Source organism: Drosophila hydei, unplaced genomic scaffold (assembly GCF_003285905.1).
Source record: "Drosophila hydei strain 15085-1641.00,03,60 unplaced genomic scaffold, DhydRS2 tig00000243-arrow-arrow-pilon, whole genome shotgun sequence".
Lineage (NCBI taxonomy): Eukaryota > Metazoa > Arthropoda > Insecta > Diptera > Drosophilidae > Drosophila > Drosophila hydei.
In genome coordinates this window covers 1,037,422-1,059,650 of record NW_022045693.1, presented here as the reverse complement: position 1 = coordinate 1,059,650, position 22,229 = coordinate 1,037,422, and the positions used below count along the sequence as shown (strand labels likewise).

At 38.2% G+C, this 22,229-nt stretch overlaps 2 protein-coding genes across 11 annotated transcripts; both read right to left on the bottom strand.

Annotated features, from left to right (window-relative positions):
- Nucleotides 1-181: 181 nt before the first annotated feature.
- Nucleotides 182-9,684, bottom strand: LOC111596024 (myophilin). 2 transcript variants are annotated; one of them, XM_023310050.2, is made up of 3 exons: nt 1,364-1,435; nt 953-1,294; nt 182-895 (listed from the first exon to the last, which is right to left on the bottom strand). In XM_023310050.2, the coding sequence occupies exons 1-3, from the start codon at nt 1,376-1,378 to the stop codon at nt 725-727; spliced, it is 528 nt and encodes a 175-aa protein (XP_023165818.1). In that variant the 5' UTR covers nt 1,379-1,435; the 3' UTR covers nt 182-724. The 2 variants fall into 2 exon arrangements, with proteins under 2 accessions (XP_023165818.1, XP_023165820.1); XM_023310052.2 differs by lacking the exon at nt 1,364-1,435 and adding an exon at nt 9,398-9,684 and having other exon boundaries at nt 184-895.
- Nucleotides 9,685-10,918: 1,234 nt separating this feature from the next.
- On the bottom strand, nt 10,919-22,227 carry LOC111596035 (ensconsin). Of its 9 annotated transcripts, none has more exons than XM_023310064.2 (15): nt 22,096-22,227; nt 21,268-21,321; nt 19,063-19,319; nt 18,860-18,999; nt 18,677-18,792; nt 17,904-18,152; nt 17,004-17,147; nt 15,758-16,417; nt 14,273-14,452; nt 14,018-14,208; nt 13,035-13,910; nt 12,743-12,976; nt 12,309-12,676; nt 12,035-12,243; nt 10,919-11,971 (listed from the first exon to the last, which is right to left on the bottom strand). In XM_023310064.2, the coding sequence occupies exons 1-15, from the start codon at nt 22,142-22,144 to the stop codon at nt 11,955-11,957; spliced, it is 3,744 nt and encodes a 1,247-aa protein (XP_023165832.2). In that variant the 5' UTR covers nt 22,145-22,227; the 3' UTR covers nt 10,919-11,954. The 9 variants fall into 9 exon arrangements, with proteins under 9 accessions (XP_023165832.2, XP_023165833.2, XP_023165834.2 ...); XM_023310065.2 differs by having other exon boundaries at nt 16,067-16,420; nt 22,096-22,223; XM_023310066.2 differs by having other exon boundaries at nt 16,067-16,417; nt 22,096-22,223.
- Between the last annotated feature and the right edge of the window lie 2 nt (nt 22,228-22,229).

Below are 22,229 nucleotides of genomic sequence, written 5' to 3'. Positions count from 1 at the left end.
TGGCATATGCTGTTTGCCACCAGTGTGATCACGCGCATATCGATAGCTTTCGCATCCTCCCCATGTCAGACATAGATATCGATAAGAAACTAGCAAATTACATTTGTTAAAAGAATAATTATTTATTTTCAACACTGAATAACATTTAAAATATATTATATATCCATATATGTGTAGTAATACATATTATATATTTGATTTTCTTTTCAACTATTTCGATGCTTTGAATACATTCATATTAAATGCTTAGGTATTGACTGAAATTCAGGTTAGTTTTTTCAACAGATTTAGTTTTTTAACTTCTTTTAATTTTGAATATTGGCGGTACTTTAGTCATAAGGCAATCCGTTACGTTTGGTCATGGCACAATTATTGAGTGCCTACTGGATTTATATAAGAATAAATATATAGGATAATTTTTAATTGATCGTGCCAGAAATGCAGTTGTTTTTGTTGAAAATAGAATTATATAATCATTCTAAAAAATCCGTACGTTCGAGTACTTAATAATATTAAATTAAAAGTAATTTATGTTGCAAAACATCTTCGATTTGTAATACAAATACAAAGAGTCAATTGCTTTATATAAATACATTCTTGTCTTGGCTTTTCTTTTTCTTTATAGAGGAATATCGGAACGGAAGATGTTTTTTCTTTTTGTTTTGGCTTTATTGCGGAATGTGAGTGAGAGAGAGAGGGAGTATGGGTGTTAGTGTGAGTGATTCTACATGTGCCGAGTGTTGCCAAAGTTAATGCCCGACTGGGTGGCGCCCTTATTGGAGCCGTACTGTAGGGAGATAACATTCTGTCCGGCACGCAGCTGCTCCTCGCTGAAGTTGCGCACATTCTTGTCCGCCTCCTTGGGGCCAATCGATGGCTTGTTGAAGTTGGAGGCCTATAGCGAAAGAATTGATTTTATATATATCTATATATTTGCTAAGATCCTACTTACCTTGCGACCCAGAGACTGCAAGCAGATGACAACAGAATTGAGATTCTGTCGCTCCCAGAGATCGACACTCTGGAATGTCTCCTGTGTGGGCACACCAAAGTTCTTGGCACACTCGAGGAATGCTGAAATGTTCTCCATGCACTTGAAGGCCATTTTGCTCTCGTTAACCTTCTTAATGCAGCCCGGCTGCAAGGCATTGGCCAGCTTGCACAGGATGACGCCATCCTTGAGCACTTCAAAGAAATTGTCCGTATCGCCCGATGTGTTGATGGGCTCAGCTGTCACAGCCTTAATCCATTCCAGCGACTCCTGGGCCAGCTCCTCGCTGTACTTGGAATTTATCTGTAAAGAGTGCAAAACGTCCAACCTTCAGTATATATGCCTCAAAAGATTTGCTACATCTAAAGCCACCTTTGATTGATACATAATGGTCTACACTCCACTAAAGCCGTTTCGCAAATGAAATCATGTCTAACCCATATTTAGATTGTTTTGTTATCTGGAATTATATTTTGCAGATAACTCGTCTATCGTTAATTGGATCGTAAACATTCGCACACATGACTATAATTTAAGTTTGGTTAAGGATAAGATTGCAGTTTCCGAGACAGTTGGCGCTCCCAAAATAAAAACCCCAATAGATGTTTGTTTCTTCAGCTATCAAAAATACATTATGAAAAAATACCAAACAATCTTGGTCACATATAAATTTAGCTCCGAATATTACCTTAATTTTGTATGCATTTTCAAGAGCAAGTGAAAATCTTATCGACCTACAAAATTGGTTCTGATTCGATAAGATTCTACAAGTTTATGACAGAGTTCTAGGTATATTAGGTCCACATATGATATAAATTTCAATGCAGTTTAGCGCTAGAGCTGAAGTTACAAAGGAAATTTTATCGATCATTGAAATCGTTGCAGCTGTGTATGTTTATAGTATAGGTGTAGTTACTTTGGCAGCTTTATAACTCAAAAGTTGTGTGATTTGACTTGATATTTCAGAATAAGTTTGACAATCTAGTTATATAAATAGAGGAAAATCGATAAAAATGTTGAATTTGTTGTGTAAAGTGGGGAGCACTTGATATTGTAATCAACAAAATTGAAAAACTCTTCATTTTTTGCCAATTAGGCTTCCAAATTCAGTTAAGAGCGGCACTATGAAGCTGCAAGGCAGAAGAAACTGTGGCTGAGCTCATAAAAATTAAGTTAATTTTGGGCTAAAGGTAGCTGAGAAGTAATGTAGCTTAGAATATAGCTTTATATTATATAGCTTTATTTATATTTAATAGAAACATATATCACACATATAGTTAAGAAATGGCCTAACTTTAAACGTAGAATCTTTTCGTAAATAAGGTAAATAAAAATAAATGGAAACTTGACTTGAATGAACTTCATAGCTATGTTAAGTAAAGCTCATTGATATGTGAGCATATGTCTCTGGAAAATTGTGAATTAAGTCACGTTTTCAATCTTAATCTATCTCTCCTCTCTCTCCTCTCTCTCTCTCTTTTTATCTCTAAATGCATAACCATATTTGCCTATGTTGCGCTGCTGCTTTAGCTGTTTTAGCTGTTTTTCACTCTGTTCGTATCGCTGATTTGGCCATATAAAGCTCTAAAGCTTAAGCGCCAGCTGTTTGGGCGTCCTTCGCACCGTTTTGGCTCATAATCGAGGCCCACTTGTTGAGCGTTATTGGAGTGGACATGCGAAAAAAAAACAAAAAAAAAAAACAATCGAAAACCACAAAAGTTGTCAATTGGTTGGCGTGTTAAGTTTCCATTTGACAGTGACTGTGAGAGGGAGAGAGAGAGAGAGAGAGAGTGTGTGTGTGTGTGTGTGTGTGTGTGTGGGAGAGTGAGACTGTTGTCACTTAGCACCCAGTTATTAGTTTTAGATTTAATTGAATTGCTGTCTGCTAACTGATTTCAGATTAGCAGGAATTCTATTATTAAGGGTACTCCCACTTTCTCCCTCTCTCGCTCTCTTCCCCTCGTGGTTTCTATTAAAATAAATGATCTCACAAACACTTGTCGTCAATTGAGTGGTTTGTCCCTTTGATTGCGTTGCATTTTTTGCAATTGCTGAGCTTGCGAAAGAGTACGAGCAACGACTGAGCCCTACTCTGCTTTTAGTAATGCTCAAGCATTATTCAGATTATATATAATCTTCAATACTTCAACACTCCTTGTTCTCAACACAAATTTCAATATATCTCTCAATAGTTGTTCTATAACGACTGCCTAATACCCTTTACTGTGCAAAAATTAAATTAATAATTTACTTAAGTCTGTCATTGAGTCAGTTCGGCTAACTAAATTCATCACTTCAATAACTTTAGCAACTCTCTTGTAAATAGGGTTTAGCAATATTACATAAAGTAAGTAATGTAAAACAGCAGCTGCAATTGACATCAACTTCATCACAGCCAATATACCCGTTCAGTAAATTGTAGAGCATATGCTGATTGCTTTGTTTGCCAATCATTGTGATCCCCCCTAAAACAGAGCGATTGCAATTGGGGCGTTGCATAACTGAAGGCGAATGCACTGTGTACCTATCGAATGCTCACTGTAGCTGTTCGTCTCAGCGATAAGCAAATTTTATGAGCTGCACAGTAGAAGAAGAAAAAGTTATGTGCTGATCAAGAAGCCGATATGCAGATAGACACAGCCCATTAAAATGTAAATCAATGAAATAGTTTTGTTTTCTTTTTATGTCTTTGTCAACAGCTCTTGACATGCCCTGTGAAATAGACATTTGAATGGGGTATGCTGCCAAGAAGAAGAAATTTATATAAGCTGTATATATATTGATATAAATATATTATTATATATTTTATATAATTGTATCAGTATCAATATAAAATATTCTTTTGCCAAATCGATAAATATCGATACGGAAGTAACTGTGATATACTTTATATGAAACATAGAGAGGTATGCCACATAGGTAGCTTGTCTGTTTAGTATATTATATTACTGCTTTATGGCTCTAGTGTTATTTAATCGATAAGTCGATTATTGCTGTGCTATCCTACACTAAGTGTTAATTGATTATCTACATTTACTTTAACAACAGCAATTATCGATACAGTTATCGAAACACGCTGAAACTTAATTGAAATCTGCCAAAATTTTTGGCAAAGAACGTTTAGCACATTCAGGTCGGGTCATTGGAGAAAACTGCTGACCCCAAAAAGAAAGAAATTAAGCTGAAGAAAAGAATCTGAAAATAATTTAACAATCGGTTCGAGCCATAGCTCAATTTATCATGTTTTGTATGTGATTTTTCAAAAACAATTAATAAAAATTTCTATTGATTGACATTTTCCCGACACAAGCGACAATAATGACCATCATGATCATCATGATGATAATTATGTTGATGATATGTGGCAGATAAATTGACGCCCGCGAGGCGTTATGAATAAATTTTGGCTTAAAAAATACATAGATTCTATAGAACGACGGTCTTTCGAATCATAAATATTATATATATAAATATATATATATATATTTGTACATATATATACTCATTTACATAGACATAAATAAAATAGCCGTTAAGAGCCTAATCAATTCGCTCGATTTCTGGCACATTTGCGGTCTCTGCATAAATATTTATATACATATTTATATATCTATCGACTTATCTATCTATCTATTTTTTACTTTTGTTTGGAATTTCGGAATTTGGAGTTGGCAAACATGACTTACAGCCTGGCTTAGAGAGCAACAACAATAACAATAAGCTAGCAAATTGAAAGGTAAACAAATAGTAAGCTCTAGTCGGGTGTGTTCGACTAGCAGATGCCGTGAGCCTTGCGTTTGCTTGAATAGCAAACAACAATTTACTTTATGGGAGCTGCCGCGCCAACTTCTGCCTGTTAGCAACCCATTATACCCTGTATTAGCATGTTCAATGGTTGCAGGGTATGAAAATGTCTACGAGTAATATATTTTTTCGCTTCAGCTTCTCTTGTTTTATTTTTTTTCTTTATACAAAAATTTTTAATGAGTCAGCAGCCTCCGATATTTCAGTTGATTTTTTGCTCTATGAGAGGTCGTCGCGAAATTCGACGACTCTATAATGTTGCTGTGTACGAAGTACAGTTAATAATACATACATATGTGATGTATATACTTACTTATATACAGTCATATGTATATGCAAAGTTCTAGAACGTGTGTTCCGCCTTATCGTAGAGAGTGCAAAATAAACGTATGTATGTATATAAGTCTTATGTATACGAAATATAATGGAGAGGATGTCACAATGGAATTTCTGCTTATCAACAACGTTCTGATTGTGCTCAACAAAATTATATATATACTGTGTGTATTCTTGAAAGTCTAGGCCATGACATTTGGTCTCCAATTGGTCAACGGGCCAAAGTTATTAAAGCACAGTTATAATAGTTGCCCTCAAAATGGCGCCTGCGCATGCGCTGCTTACTTTGAACAAAATAAGCAAGCAATTTGCAAAGTTTTTAAAAGAGAAATTTCAAATGTATTCAGCAGATGAAGATGGAGTTAGGGTTGAATTTTATTTTAAGACTAACTTTTTGAGACAAAAAAATCTAAAGACGCAAAGATGTACTATTCACATTTTTTTGTGATATACAATATACAATAAGAGCTAAGTTATTTACAAAAAATATTTAATAAATTTTTATTTTTATACATTATGCAAAAAACGTATACTTAAAATTTTAAGATTTAAGCCCTTCTGGTTTCCGAGTTTCAATCTACTGAAGTCGAGCTTAAAAAAGTTACATTTCTGTTTCCATCTGCCTAACTGTATGTGGCAGCCCAGTTGACACTGACATTGATGTACGCCTTGACGAATGGGCCGGGTACTGGGTCTGTGGGTCAGTTGATAAATTAAGCGCGATTACGCGCAATTACAGCACAGTGCGACAATGCGTAACAACTGCGGGAAACTAATTAATTTCAACAGTTTTTTTTTTATTTTGATGGAGTTGCCTGATTGTAGTCTTACTGTACAGGTTTGCTATGGGTATTCTTTTCTGTGCCCGCACGCAAGGCGCATTAGCGTTTGCCAAGCCTGAAAGCCTCTTTATTAGCTTGAAGAGCTTTTAGTTAAATTAAAAGTGTTTGCATACAATGCTCGCCCTTCCTCTCTCTGTCCTTCTCTCGCCAGACCTAACGGCACAAGCCCTAGCCCGCCTTGTATCCAAACTAAGCAGCGAGCAAACGAAACCGGACTCAAGCCCCAAGCTGCAACAGCAACCAACACAACAACTGCATCGCAGAAGTAAAGTACAAAAAACAGTTATTTTAGCTTAGTAATAAATTTAAAGCCGTTTTGTATATACCCTGTCATTAGGTAATTTTTTATTTCCAAGCAAACAACTCAGCTGACTTCACAGCTGTTTCCTTGGGTGCAACACAAAATGCATATACCCGCTGTTCATCAATTTAAATAGGTTATTGCGAAAAAGCAACTGTTAACTGCAGACAGGCTGCGCTTTAAGGAGTTATATATGTGTATGTATGTTTGCGTGTATGATTAGAAGGGAGTGCTTTATGTCGCATAAATCTAACAGACGCTGACATAAGTTTCCGTTTCAGAAGACGCGCATAGTGTATAAAACTATTGCTCTTTCGCTCCCCATCTCTCTCTCTCTCTCTCGCTCAGTTACGATTAGCGTGGCAACGGATCATTGCGTAATGATCTTTTTTGTAGGGATCAGCAGATGATGTCATTATTGAGTTTGCAACTGAAGCAATAATTCAACAAATGATGATGATTAGTTCGAAAATTAACAGTTGACGCATAAAATTTAAAAAGAAGCAAAACAAAAGAGCCTGCTTATGTGTGTGCGTATACTTATGGACGCACAGTTGTGAGCGTGTGTGTGTCTGTTTTAGTTACGTGCAAAATAAGCGGCGCTTAAAAATAAACAAAAACAGCAACAAGAAAAACCGATTGGCAAATCTGTTCACCAGTTGCGCTTAGTTTTATTTCCGAATTCGATTTCGCTTTCTTTTCGATGTGTCATGGCTGCTTGTCGATGACAATTACAAAGCATTGCGGGTGACCGATATTTGAACGAAAACGAAAAAAAATACCAAAAAAAAAACCAAAGCACTCGAGCTTTGAATACCGCAAGTAAAATAAATGAGGTCAATTATGTGACTGATTTTAACTGTTGTTTTACGATATTTTTACATTTTGCTTTGCTAAAATGTAAACATTGCAAAAGACAGTACAGTGGTACATAATAGCTTTTAAAATTTGACTTTTATATATTTTTGTATGCATGTATGTTATGAGTAGGTATGTATGTATGGGGCGAGAATAAAAAAATTGAGAACACGCTCTTTTATTATATTTTTGGCATTCCTGAGTTTCACCGGAAATTCAAACAACATTTGATTTATGATTAAGTTGAGTTTTGCCATCACTTTTTATGGCTTATCTGAAAATGTATGACCACAATTATGATTCGTAGCTCTGTTAGATACATAGCTACATAACTATTGTACGTTTTTTTTATAACAACGGACCTAGAAGAGCTCGACAAGTTCCATTTGGTAAACTGATACGGTAGGGAACTTGCTTGCGGATGTATTAATGTGACCATATCTATGCCTGCATGTGTATAGGCGAATATGCCTGCGTGTGCGTGTGTGCGGGTTCCAGTGATTACTATAGGTACGTGCTAACGCTTCTATGGGTACCCATATAGAAGAGGAATGGGCGAACAGACGACTAATTAATGGCTACATGGTCAAAGAGGCGTGGGGTCGAGAGGCGCAAGGGTTACAGTTAGGGTATGTCTAGAAAGCAGAATCGAAGAAGAGGAAGAGGAAGCGGAAAAACGTAGGGAGCGCCGATGGCCAGGGGAAAAGGGGGTTGTCTGTTGCGCCTTCAATAGTTACTCGATTTTTGCTGAAATTTGAGTCGTTGCCATAAAAGTACACAAAAATAACTGCCAACCGACTCTACATTCACACAGACATAGATAGACAGTCAAATGGACAAACAATTTTTTAAAAGTTGATTCAGCGGCATGTTGTTTTTGTTTGCTTATGCCACACACAGGCGCATTTACACACTTACACACTTAAGTGCGGCGCGCATGTGTGTTGGTACGTCAAAAGGTGCTATCGCTACGTGGGGCGGTTTAGATACACTTGTATAAAGTCTACATATTTTGTCTCTAAATATGTAACCTGCATACATACATATGTACATACATACACACATGCAAGTCCATTGCTTATATATGGCTATAAGTTGAATAAGTAGATCAAGAGAAAATATTTACATTATATTTATAACAAGCTGCCATATCGATCAACTTCAATGGAATAAATCAAAAACGAAAACAAAAACAAGGGCATTCAAAGTTCGTCAACTCGTAGATAACTCTCTTTCGGCTTCTTTAATATTTGTTTTTTTCCATTTTTGAAGTTAACGAAGACGGGCAGCTGGCAGGCAGGCAGCCCAATGACATCATCGCGCTCTCTCGCTCCTGCGAAGCCGTTGTTGATCGCGGCGAAAAAAAACAAGAGGAAACATAAGAAAGGGGGCTGCGGCGCAACAAGCTACGCGGCAAATTGAGGGGAGACGCTAAGGGAAATGTCCCTCCTGTTGTTATTGTCGTTGGCTGTTCTGTTTGACCAATGCTGTAACTGTATACATTGTTTTTGTAGTTGTCTTCCATTAGTGGATTGCACTTAATCCGTTCGCTCTTCCCCTTTCCTCACTATCTCTCTCACACTCGTCTTCCATTTACCAGATACAATTTCAAATTTCACTCACGTCGCAGGGACAGTGCATTGCGTAATTGCCAAGGGGAGCGCGGGGAAAATGGCGACACTGGGATACATACAAGCCCAGTTCCGCATATATACCATGCCTACATATGTAAATTGCAGTAAATAAGCGTCACTAATGTCAAATTAGTTTAAAAGAGAAAGGGAATGCACACAAGCGAGGGCAGCTTTGCGGTTGCTGCGATCCCTTTTGCTCTCTGCATTGCAATTGGGCACCCATGAAGCCCATTGAGCATTAAAGAATTAGAGAGATGAAATTGCTCGGCTGCAACTGAACGAAACCTGACAAAGCATTATTTAAAGTGCAAACAATCGCTTAATTTAGATTCAACTCAAACTTCAGCTCTTAGATATTACGCATGCATAGCCACATACACAGAGACACTCACGCACACATACACGCATACATAGTCAAGCATACTTAAAGATGACTTATCAACGCGAACTGCAAATTGGGAATGAGGTCATCTCTAAGACCATTTTTAGCCTGAATTTTGGCGCGCGAGAAAAGACGCAACTCGGTTTCAAATGCCCAAATAAAGGCATTGCAGCTTAACAGTCACACACACATACACATGCATGCATACAATATTATGTTTGTTTTATTTTTTGGCAAAAATTTGGTTACCTTGCGCTGCGCTTCGGCCGCAAAGCCACTCTTTGGAGCACGATTCGAAGACATGTTAATGTTTGTTGTTGTTGAAGTTGTTGCTGCTGCTGGATTTTTGGTTGGAAACGGGTTTGCAGGGTGCGTTGCGTTACGTTTTTGGTCGAAAAAAGTAGCTTAACGTTGCACTCTGGCCAATGGAATGTTTATCACAAATTGGTAATATATATATATAAATATATACGTTCACGATGCGTTCAACTAACGTTCGCACACGACAAATACTAAAGGCGCTTTGAACGTGCCATCCAAACTACCAAAACGAGGAAAGCTCGAAGCCATTAACAGTGCTGCAATGTTAACAGCGACTGCCGGTATGAGAGCCAGTAACAGCACGAGAGCGTAAGGCAATAAATATGAGCCGCTCTCAAAAGCTTTCAACCTCAGCTGCTGCTATTGATGATGATGATGTCATAATGCACATGTCGTAGCTAACGGCTGTTTGAATGAGTTTTTCTCTTGTGACATTGAAAGCAGTGATATGAAGCCTGTTATTAGTAATAGCTGTGCTTTCATGCCTTATCACAGCATACCGCCGTGGCCATGTCATTGGTTGATAATACTAGCAGTAAAACTAAAAGCGGATTATTTTTTTTTGTTTTAGTTTGCCTTGAGAATTAGTTACATTTTATTCACATAAATATATACTTGTTATGTAAGTGTTTTTTTTATGTTTCAAAGATAAGAAGAGAATTGCATAATTTGTTTTTTTTTTTCAGTGTATTTAGTGAGTGTTTTTGTAATGTGTTCTAAATAAATAGGGGGAATTGCTTTTATAATTGTTTTTTTGCACATATAATTGTTATATTAAATATACATAGCTCTAAGAATATGTTTTTTTTTTTATATATTCTCACTGCAGCCAAGACAAGTTTTTTTATTTTTAATATTTATTAAATATTTCATTTGTCTTTTGATTATATCGCCATTAGTTTTTATTTTAATTTTATTTATTTTTTTAGGAAAAAGCATTCCATTTAACTAGACAACTATTAAACGGTTTAAATGGTTGTTTTTATCAATTAATTTTTTTTAATCTTTTTTTTTTGCTCTCATGCATGTTAAGGCCCTCGCGCTCAAGTACAAGTGGATGTGGCATATATATATATATATGTCTGTATATATATATGCCTTATAGACTATGGTTTATTTGAAATATTGTTTTATTTATTTTTTACAATTTTAATTTTTGGGTGCATGCTAAATAATTTTGCTAAAGTTTTTTAATTAAAAAAATAATCATAATTTATTTTGCACATGGATAAATACAAATTACAAATATAGATGTGTGTGTATATATATATATATAAAAAAGAATATCGAAAATATATATATATATCTAGACTGACGCGAAAAATAATATACACAGAGAGAAAAACACAATTACATTTAAACAAGCAAAAAATGAGCAGAATTGACAGATTAATCAAAAAAGAATTCTAATTCCTAGTTATATATGTATGTGTATGCATGTGTGTGTAAGTGTGTAAGCACTGATATCTGATATCCGTGTTTGTTGTTTACATAGGCTACGCATCGCATATTCAACATAGAACAATAGTATCAGCAAATAATTTCAGACAATATTTTTTCGTAATTCTTCCACTTTCATTTCTTTTAATAAATAATACCTCACGATTCGTTGGCTCAACGTATTTTTAAACTTAACTTATACAAACAACTGTGCAGTAAAAAAAATTGGGCAATAAACACACAGTGGGGCTTGGGAGGGGGGTACGGGGGAACAGCGCCCAGCATTGAGGTCGTATATAAATCGTATTATCATCTATTACATTTTCCAAACATTTCTCTCTTCTCTCTCTAGGGGGGAGCTTCACACATAATATGTCCCATGCTTCATCTCTTATTTCTTTTTTTTCTTCCTTCTTCCTCTATTTTCTATATATAATTTTCAATTATATATAACGCAGAGTTTTGGACTCACAAGCAATTTTCCTTTTACACACAGTAATTATCATAATTATAATTAGCAAGAAATGTAATTAAAAATCATCAATTATTTGTTTTTAATTTTTTTGGAACCTTCTGATATCGAATTGCTTTGCATGATGATGATTTTGGGCTTGATCAGCATTATATATATGTTAATATATATATATATCATTTTTTATATGGTTTATCAGCATTTTCTTTACTTTTTTGTGTCTTAGTTCTTAACTAATATTACATGCAAACGTTTTTTCTTCATTTCTCTTTTGCAGCTTGGCCTGCGTTACAATGTTTAGTTCTCTTTTATATATATGTATATAATAAAGTGTATATAGTTTTATAAGCATTTTTCCTGTTTGTTTTTTGTTTTTGTTAGTATCGCTAGTAACCATAATTTGTTGCCTTTCGCCTTCATTACTTTTGCATTTTGTTTTGTTTAACTCAATTCTATAAATAAATACTCCACACACATTTAGCTATATATCAGTTTTTTGTTGATTTTCATATGTTTTCTGTTTTTTTTTAAATAGTTTAGAAAACAATCGTGTTTTGGTTAACTTCAACGAATTCACAGCAGCGATATATCTGTAAATGTATATATAGAGATTATTATATATAGTATATATACTAAATGTAGTAATTGTTAACCTTTATTCTCGTGACTATCAGCAGTGACTAGCGTGTTGTTTGCCGCTGTGCTCGTCAGCAAGCTGTTGTTGTTGTTATTATTATTGTTATTGTTATTATTGTTCATGTGCAGTTGTTGCTGTTGCTGTTGTGGTTGATGGGACTCGATGCTCAGATCGATTAGTTGCGTAACAGCTGGATTCACTGCATCCTGCAGCAGATTGATGTCGCTGCAATGAGTAAAGCCCATTTAGTTGTCAATTAAGACTGTAAGCAGGTGCTGCTATCGACTCACTTCTTGTTGCTCACATTCTCGATATGGCCATTCCCATTGGCCACTGCTGCTGTAACTGTTGCAGCTGTTGTTTCCACATGCAGCTTGCCATTGCTCACCTCGTACTGTTGCAAGTTGTTCTTGGCATTCTCATCAATTATCAAATTTGAGAAACTATTTATGAGTGAATTCTCTTTGTCCAGCACCGATTGCTCATACATGGCCTGACTGTTTGGTGGTTGCTCCAATGACTCTGTTTCTGTAGCTGGTGGAGCAACGGCGTCATTACTTGTGCTGCTGCTGCTAGGAGAGCCGCCAGTTGAGTTACTGCTGCTGCTGTTCGCGTCATTTGCATCCTTGGGTGCACCAGTCTTGGGGTCCGAGGATTCCTGCCAAAGTAGTTAAGAATATTAATTTGGAAAAATAGTGAGTTTAAGATATTAATATTTGATTACCTTGACGGGCGTGGCAGCAGCACCGCCACCTTTGCGGGTTCGCGACATAATTGCTTCGACGCGTTTGCGTCGCTCTTCACGTTCCTTTTCTTCGCGCTTGAGGCGTTCGGCTACCTCGACGCGTTGCTTTTCAGCCTCCTCCTTGGCCTTCTTTTCGGCCTCCTCACGCTCGACACGCTGGCGTTCCTCATCCTCACGCCGGCGCTGTTCCTCCTCTTCGCGCTGTTCTGCTTCCTGTTAAAGGGTTTCGATTTAAAACTGAATGATAGAAAGCTTATTCCTTGTATCCTACCTCGATGGCTTTTCGCAGACGTTCCTCTTCGCCGCGTCGCTGCTGCTCGGCCAAACGTGTGGATTCCTCTTCGAATAGTCGCTGGCGTTCGGCCTCTTCTTCTTGTGCCTTGAGCTCGGCAAGGCGCTCAGCCTCAAGCCTTTGGCGCTCCAATTCCGCCTGTCGTTCGGCCTCCTCGCGGGCCAGGCGTCGTCTTTCGGCTAATGCGGCCTTAGCCTCCTCCTCAGTCGTAATCTTTTTGGCTATCATCGATGCGGTCATCAAATCGTTATTGCCATCTGCAGATGGGGGCGTCAATTCGCGCACCTCCGAGTTCTCCTTGCTGCCGCCATTACGCAATGTCTTCTTAGACTCCTGTGGAATTTGTGGTGGTTGCAGTGGTTGTGGCTGTGACTGTGGCTGTGACTGTGGCTGTGACTGTGCCTGTGGCTTCTCATTGCCCTCGTCTGCCTTCTCATCAACATTGATAGATGCAACTTCTGGAATTGGCTGCGACACCTGTTCGTTTTGTGTCTTACCATCTAGTTGAAGTAGCTGCTGTTGCTCCACTTGTTGCTGCTGTTGCACTTGCTCCGTTTTTACATTGTTTAATGCCTCCTTCTCCGCTTTGCTAACAGCAATCACTGCATCAGGAACTGGCAACTCTGCTGCAAGCTGTTCCACTGGATCCTTGGCCACACCGTTTGCCTCTGGTGCAGCTGTTATCGTGGAGCTGCTGTTGCTGCTGGTCACAATCATGGACGTGCTCATCACTGAGGGAACAGGTGCAGCCTTAATTGTTGACTCCTTGTTTCGTCGATTAATCCGTTCCATGCTGCCGGTGCGACTATGTGGCTGTGCCTTGGAAGCGGATGCAGACTTTGGTGGCAGCGTTTCCTAAAATCAAACAAAAACTTACATGTAGATTGTGTAATGAATATAATTTAGATAAATATAATAAGCTTTTAAATAGGACAAATGTTTGTATATAATCGGAAGCTAACCCGCTTTTGTGGCGTCTTCTTTTCGGCGCTGTGCATGCGCGTTGAGCTGGAGGTGACGATCATTGAGGTGGACATGAGGTTCGGTGTTCGTTTGGGTGTCGTTTGTGCTGTAGACGTGGATGGCGACGATGCCGTATTTGTTGTTGTCTTCAATGGTGGCTTATGAGTGTCCCGCTTTAGTTTATTCAACTCTGTGGGTGGATGAGTTCAGGATTAGGATTCATGGAATTCAATTAATTTCATTTTTTTACTCACCATCTAGGGACATGCCAGTGCCTGCTATGCTAGCTGGTCGTGGTTTGCGTGGCGCCGTCGCTGGGCGTCGTGCCACAGGATTGGCTGTGGACAACGTTGTTGACGTGGACATCGCGCTGCCGGGACGTGAGCCGCTCAGATGACCATGTCCGCCGGGTGTTACATTGCCAGAACGTGAGCCTAAAGCGAAAGAAGATTAGTTATGGCTGCCAAAAGCGACTTAGTGTATCAGTTCTATTACTATTAAATTTTTTGGTTATATATGAGCAGGTGAGCACCAAATAAAAATAATGTGATTTGTGAATTGTGACCGTCACCAGAGAGCGTTGTCATTAAGGTAAACAATAATGGGGAGAAGGAACAAAAGACTAGAAAATAAAATCCTAAAAAAAAATAATTAAACAAAGTACCAAACATAGAGAAAGACACAATTACGTAGAGTGGGCAAAACGGAAAAAGACACAAAGCATAAACCACGTAACCTATGGAGATTGGGTGTGGGTGTATGTGTAGAATGTGTGTGTGGGCGTATAAAGTGTGTGGGTTATTATAATATATAGTTTAGTCCATACGAAATCGAACAAACAGTTGACAATGCTCAGCACACAATATGGACCCATGAACGCCGATTGATCGATTGCACAAGTACAGATGTTATCGATTTGAAATATGCCAATTGTTGCTCAGTTCCGTAAATTATCTTTCTATCGATTGTTTCTTTTTATTTGGAGAGCAATTACCAAATAAATTAATAATCAAGTAAAAATGTAAACTCCAGTAGCTTTACAAAAATCGACAATTATCGATTTGTCATTGTTCACCGTTATAGAGGGTTACAGAGTAGTATATATATATATATATAAAAATTATTTTGAGGGGTTGGAGCTATAAATAAAAGTCGATTGTTATCGATAAATACTACTGTGTGGAGCTATAAATATATTAGGTAGGAGTTTATATAAGTTATAATGTTATATTATGATTTCTACCGTTATGTTTTAGACAAGTCTATCGATAAGTTATAGCTGTATGTTAAGAAATTTAACGATAAATTGTAGTTGAACTTTATGAAATCTATCGATGCCATTAGATTCGAACGTTATGGGATAATGTTTAGATTACGATTATTTAAATACATGAATCGAAGCTTAATGGTGAAAAACGATCGATAAGTTCACATATCGAATTTGATAATAACGGTATATATCAGGAACTAATGTGCTCCATGTGAAGGCGTTGGTGTGTGTAGTTTGTGTGCCATATGTTGTTCGCTTAAGAAAACAAACCTGTTAGCTACTTTTTAGGGGATTACTAGGTGTGTGTGTGTGTGTGTCTGTGTGTTTGGGGATGTCAAATGGACTTCTATGCTAGCCACCGCGGAAGTATAAATATATAGGATGTGTGTTTTGGTGTATGTGTGTTATGGGTAGGGTATTTTGTAGTTGTTGTTTGGATGTTGTTGTTGTTGTTGTTGATCGCACACACCTGCATTCACTAACAAACTAGAAGAGTTCATGAGCAACAATGAGTTTGGATCGAGGTCGTGATAACGGTTGTATTTAGGGTTAGTAATAGTGGAGTTCGCATATTGTTGCTGGGCACGCCTAGACGACAGGTTGTTGAATGAGGCAAATGAGCTTTGAAGATATTTTTTAGTTGCTGCTGTTTGCAAGCCAAGATTCGATTGGCGTTGTTGTTGTTGTTGTTGTTGTGGGTAGTGGTGGTGGTGTTGTTGGTGGTTGTTGGTGCTGTTTGTGGTCGACCACGAATAGCTTATCTGTGTCATGCTCTTACTGGAGTCACGCTGACCGCTGCCCAAAGGCCGAAAGCTTGTTGAAATGCCGCCACCCAGCGAATACTTTCCACGCTCCCGTTGAGCACAGCCAGCCAGATGAGTCATGCTGCGCGACATAATGCCAGTCGCTGTCGATGTGCCACTGGCACCGGCACTCGCACTGCCCGCTCGCTTGCCCCTAGCCGGGCCACGCCGACCGTTGGCACTGTGGCCACCTAGCGAAGACGTCTCGTCCAGCATTTCCAGTTCCCGTTCACGTCGCTCCCGTTCCAGTATGGCACGCATATGCTCACCATTGCGACGTATGGGCTGGGCCAGCTGATCCAAGCGGTTCATCGAGTAGGCGCGTCCTACTAGGTGGGTCGGTTGTTGTTGTTGGTGATATGTAAAGTGGAAAGTGGTTCAGAAAGTGTTGATGAATCAGAATCAGTATCATTGTAGCATTGCATTGTTGTAGCTGTTGTTTGTGGTTGTGGTGGTGGTGCTTGTGGTTCCTTATGCAGCTATATATATATATATATATATATATATATAGTTATGTATATATACAGTAGACGTCACACTAATGGGCACAAAATTTTGCTACAATATGGGTGGTTGGGTGGTGTGTGGTGTTTAGTGAGTTGTGAGCAGAACTTGTCTAATATTATATCTCCGAGTAGAATCAAAAGCAAGAAGAAACGAAAGGCCAAACCTCTCATATGGTCACACAGCGGTCATTGTTGTTGTTGGTTCCTAACTGAATACGTTGATGAAATAATGTATGTATATGAATAATGGATGATGATGATGATGATGAATACAAAATCATGACAGTCAGCTGAAGAGCTGGATACTGATGATGATGATGACGCTATGATGATAGCTGGAGGCTGTAGAAGTGTTTTTTTTTTGATTTTGAGAGGGGGAGGGGGAGGTTGTGTGGCTCGTTCTTACCTGGGGTTCTGGGCGTGGTGCTCAATGAGCTGCGCGAACCGTAGTGCCCGTCTCGAGGGCTGGGTATTGTCGGCATGAGATCCGTTTTCCTGCGGTAAACGCTTCGGAACATCATGTTCTGTTGTGTTGTGTCAACGATATCTTCTGCAATTGTGGTTTTTGGGATTTGGTTTTTGTTTTTTTCTTTTTGTTTTGTTTTTCATTTGATCAAAAAATGTTGACCGAAACTTGGAACTAATGCAAAATGTATCATCGAGTAACCAAAAGCAAAGGCTAAAGCAATTACCATGCCAAGTGTGTGAGAGAGAAAGAGAGCAAGAGAGCTACTAAAAATCGGGTAGTTGGATAAAAAATATATAAAAAACTAGAGGCCGCCGCATGGAGGAGGGAGAGAGCGTTATAGATAGAGCGTGACATGTTAGGGCATACAAAACCTAATTACAAGAGCATTGCAGCTATCGATAGTAAAAGTTATCGATGTTATCGATAACACTAACAAAATCATTAATATCGTTAATCATAATCATTAATAGCATTTCGCATATCGTGTGTACTGACTTTTAGTGTATTCGGAGTAAACACAGTTAAATATCGATCATAACAACCGATTAATTTCATAAACATCAAATAACTATATTCATTAAAATGTATTAATTATTAATAACATACGACAGTCGATAATTACAATCGAACGCTTTTATGCTCATCCTACAGGATTCTTTTTACAGGGTACAATTATTAGATCATGCAATAAACTTGGGCGCATGCCGGTTAGGAGAGCTTCTTAGAAGAGGGCGGCGGTTAGGGCAACAAACAAACAAACAAAATAGGGTAATATAACATAACAAAACAGGAACAATAGAGTGGAAGAAGAGAAGAGAAGAGAAGAGGAACCCTCACCCTTACGATATGAGTTATTGTTGTTGTTGTTGTGGCTTGCAGTTGTTGCTGTTGTATATGGTCTGTGCGCAGTTGTGGTTGTTGTTGTTGTGGAAGTCAGTTTTTGGGCGTTGTTCTTAATGGGATGGGCTGGCCCATCGATATTTATTTCGCTGCCAGCTATCGATAACGAAAAACGCTTTGGCGGCTCATCATTCGAATAGCCCCAATTGAAAACCTCGTACATGGACGAAGACTTACGGCGATGATCTGTGTGCAGAGGTGTCAAATGTGGGGGCAGTTTGAACAGAGAGAGTGAGAGAGAGAATAAGTGAGAAATAGTGAGAATTGAACAAATTAACAAGAACTGAAGCTAAAAATCCGGAATTAGCTAAAGTGACGGGTGTATCAAAATATATATAACATATATATTGTAAATCAAATAAAAGAGGTGTAGGATAGGTGTTATTGAAATCAAGTTAATAACTTTTTGCACACAGCTGCAACAGTTCACAGGTACTGGGGAAGCGGTTATATATAGACATATACACACATATATATATATATAGTATATATGGTGGGAGATTGTCACGTAAACAAAACTGAGTTTTCTTTTTTTTTTTTAAATTACGAGTGGTTTTGTCTAAAGTAATATTAACTGCAAAATAAATAGTTAAGATTAAGTGTTGCTGAAGTGTATTATTCCGTGTTGTGTATGTGAGTGTGTGTGTGGGTGTGTCTGTGACAGTTCGACCGAAAGTTGTTTGGATGGGGCATTATTACTACTAACTCACCATCGTGTCTGTCCGTGGATGAGGAGGTACGCTTCTTAGCACCACTATCGGCGAGTTCACGTTCGGAACTGCGACGTGAGAGCGAGGCGCCCGCTACGTTTGATATAGATGTGGAACTATAAAAATACAAAATCATAAAACATTATAGCATCTATATAGTGTGTCTAGACTATATAGACGCACCGTCTTTGACTCCAGAAAGTGCTGGGCGATACCAAGCCATAATCCGCCGGCACATCCAGCAAACGTGGCGTTGACGAGCCAAAAGCAAACGCAATCGAATTTCTATCCCGTTTCTTTGTCTCTATTCGGGATTCGCGCTCCTGTAAAGCCAAAATTGGAGGTCAATATATGTTTGTATGAATATATTTGTGCGTTCAACACACCTGATTCTTTTTGAGTATATACTCTCGTCGCTCCTTCTCGGCCTCAATTATGGCCTTTTTGCGCTCCTCCACCTGATGACGTTTCTCTGTGTCACGCACGCGTATCTCCTCAATGCGACGACGACGCTCGTCCTCCTTTTGTTCGCGATACTTTTGCGCCGCCTCGGCTTGAGCTCGCAACTCTTCGATTTTTCTCTGTCTCTCCTCATTTTGTCGATCGCGCGCATATTTCAGTTTCTCCTCGCGGTCTTTGGACGCTGTCAAAATGTAAATGGCAAAGAAATATGTTAGAATTGTATATAATCTTGATGTAGTTGCGATTGAGAGCGGGGGCGGTGGTACTGGCTGGCAGGTGTGGCAGCCAGCACGAACATTCATATTTCACATGTAGATGCTAGTTTTAATCAACAAAATTATTTTGCTACCTGTGGCAAATAAAAATCGATAAAGCTTCAGCATTATTGTTCATATGCTGCTGCTTTTTTAATACCCTACATTCCATGAACATAGGCAAATAGGAAAGATTCGTATAATTTGCTATTTAAGTTAAGGCAAGAAATTTGTGAATTTTCTAAGTCAATAAAGAAATTGAAGAACATATATTTTCATAACTATTTATTAATTATAATTGTAAACTAAAAACAAGCTTGTATTGAGTCTATTGTAGGCTTCCTTACAGGGTATTAGTGAGCTCATACAATTATTTTATAATCAATGTTCCCTTCAGGGCATTTGCTAGTCTATCAAGCTCAACCAGAACTAGAGCTTACTTGCCTTTTTTTGGCATTTGCCGGCAACGACTGCCGCGCGACTTTTACAGCGACTGACGTCATCGCCGCTCGATGTACGCTCGCTTTGTATGTATGTGGGTCAATTGACAACAAACTACAATAACAATGCACACACATACACACACACACACACACACACACACAGGTCGCCCCCAGAGCAAAGCGATGAGCAAATAAGGCAAAAGAGTAAAATATAAGCGCATACTTGTTTTTTTTTATTAAAATGACATTGAGCCATTGTGCAAAATAAAAGCAATAAAAATGCAAAAATTATAAAAAAAGAAATTGTAAATTGTAAAAACTACAAAAAAACAGCCAAGTGGCAATTGGTCAACTAACTTTCTGCGCATTCGTTGTAATCGGCAATCGCCAATCGCCGGGCGATAACGCGTTATCGTTTTTATTGGTATTTATGGAATTTAATGACGTAATTGTGGATGCAAATTGTTCGAACAAAAGGAAAATACACAAACTCCCAACTGTAACAACTGGTATTGAATCGAGGCCAAACTCTGTTTTTATTTTTTTATCGGAATATTTTAATGTTATTTCCATAACAGCGGTTAGATAGCGAAAATGCTTATCATCACCTGTGAATGTAAATGATCATGCAAGAGTCAACAACCTTGAACGCTGGCTGACGACAAAGACGCATCATCTATGAAGCTACACATATATGTATATAGCCCACCTTTATGTGTTTTCTTCTTTTAGCCTGCTCCATGGGCTTGCTTTTAGCTTCAACTGCATTAGCAGCCCACTCGCGCTTTGCCCCTAGACACAAGAATTTTGCTATTCAATTTGCATTACTCTTTATTTTCAGAGCATTCGGCTTTTGTCACAAGGCGTGCAACGCAAAACATTTTTAATTGATACCAATATTTTTATTTGCAGACAATTGGATTTTTTCTTTTTATATAGTTTATATGATGATTGAAATTGCTTTGGCGTTGATTTATATATTGGTTCCAATCAAGTATTTCTTATCCTCGATATACACTTATGTATACGTAACCTTGCGTAAAACATTGCGAGCTTGGTGTTAGAAGCTGCATACCCTATGGCAAAAGAGTTTCAGAACTTAAGCCTGTCATATCTCTCTTTATTTCTAGTATATGTGACATATTTGCGCTAAAATTAAAAATTATGAAACTCTACATAGATTCCTTATATCGATTTGCCTCGGTGTATGATATCATATATTAATATTAGCTTGGTCGAGGGTAGTTTATAAAATTGCTGACCTATTAAGATATATAGTTATCTATTTATATATATATATTTATTTACGTCTTGTTTATGCTTAGTAAGAGCATGCAATAGTCGCCTATGTAAAATTGTAAATAACACACACATTTATAACCCGTATTCACTATATATAATAATTAGAGTAGTGTATAAAATGCTGTCTTACCTTTCCGTTCGGCGCTGCCCTCTCGGCTTTCGGGTCGTTTGGGTATGTTTTCCACTGTAAGTAAATAAAATAAGAAAAACAAAAACAAAATAAACACTTTAGTTTGTGTTTTGGTTTCGTAAGAAATATTTGTAAACGATGTGTTGTAAAGTTCATTCAGCCCCGCTATATTTTTATTTTTTTTTAAGTATTTTCCACGAATTTTCACTGGCTTTTTGCGAACACTCACTCGATAGAGTCCAAAAAAGAAATGAATATGAGAATGTAACATAAAAGAAAAGGAAAATCAATCGGCTTCTGTTTTGCACTTGTAGGGCAAGGAGAAAAAAACACGCACTTGATAAGTTGGCGGCGGCAGACGGACAAACACACACATGCAAACGCGCACACACACAAACAAATGTGCAGCTGCAGCGCAGCTGCTGCCTCACGATGACTGTGAACGCTGGCTGCGGCTGCGGTGACGGCGAAAATGTTTTTCCTCTGGAAACTTTGAACGAAATTTTATTTATAACTCAAAACTCCGGTAAGGGGGGATTTAGCGCTGGCAAAACAACAGCCACACTGTAAGGAACTTGAAAAAACACACGGGGGCAAATTTCACCCATATGAAGCAAACACTTCTGGCTTCTTCTTTTTTTTCGTTCGCTTTTTCGAGTGTGAGTCGTCGTCGTCGTTGTCTTGGTTGCTGCTGCCCATTCGACCAACAAAATTTTTCTCGTGGCTCTTTGTTACGCGTATTGTTTGTTAAATTTTTGCACTCGCCAATTTACGCGCACGCTTTTGTAGTTATATTTTGTTTGGTTGTTTCACGTTTTTAATGCATACCTGCTGGGTTATTCGAATAATTTTCTTGCTGGCCCTCAAGACTCGCCATATTCTCACTATATTTTTTTCTACATCTACACTTATCGATACTGAGCACACAACTATCATGCGCAGCGATAATGACTACTCGATCA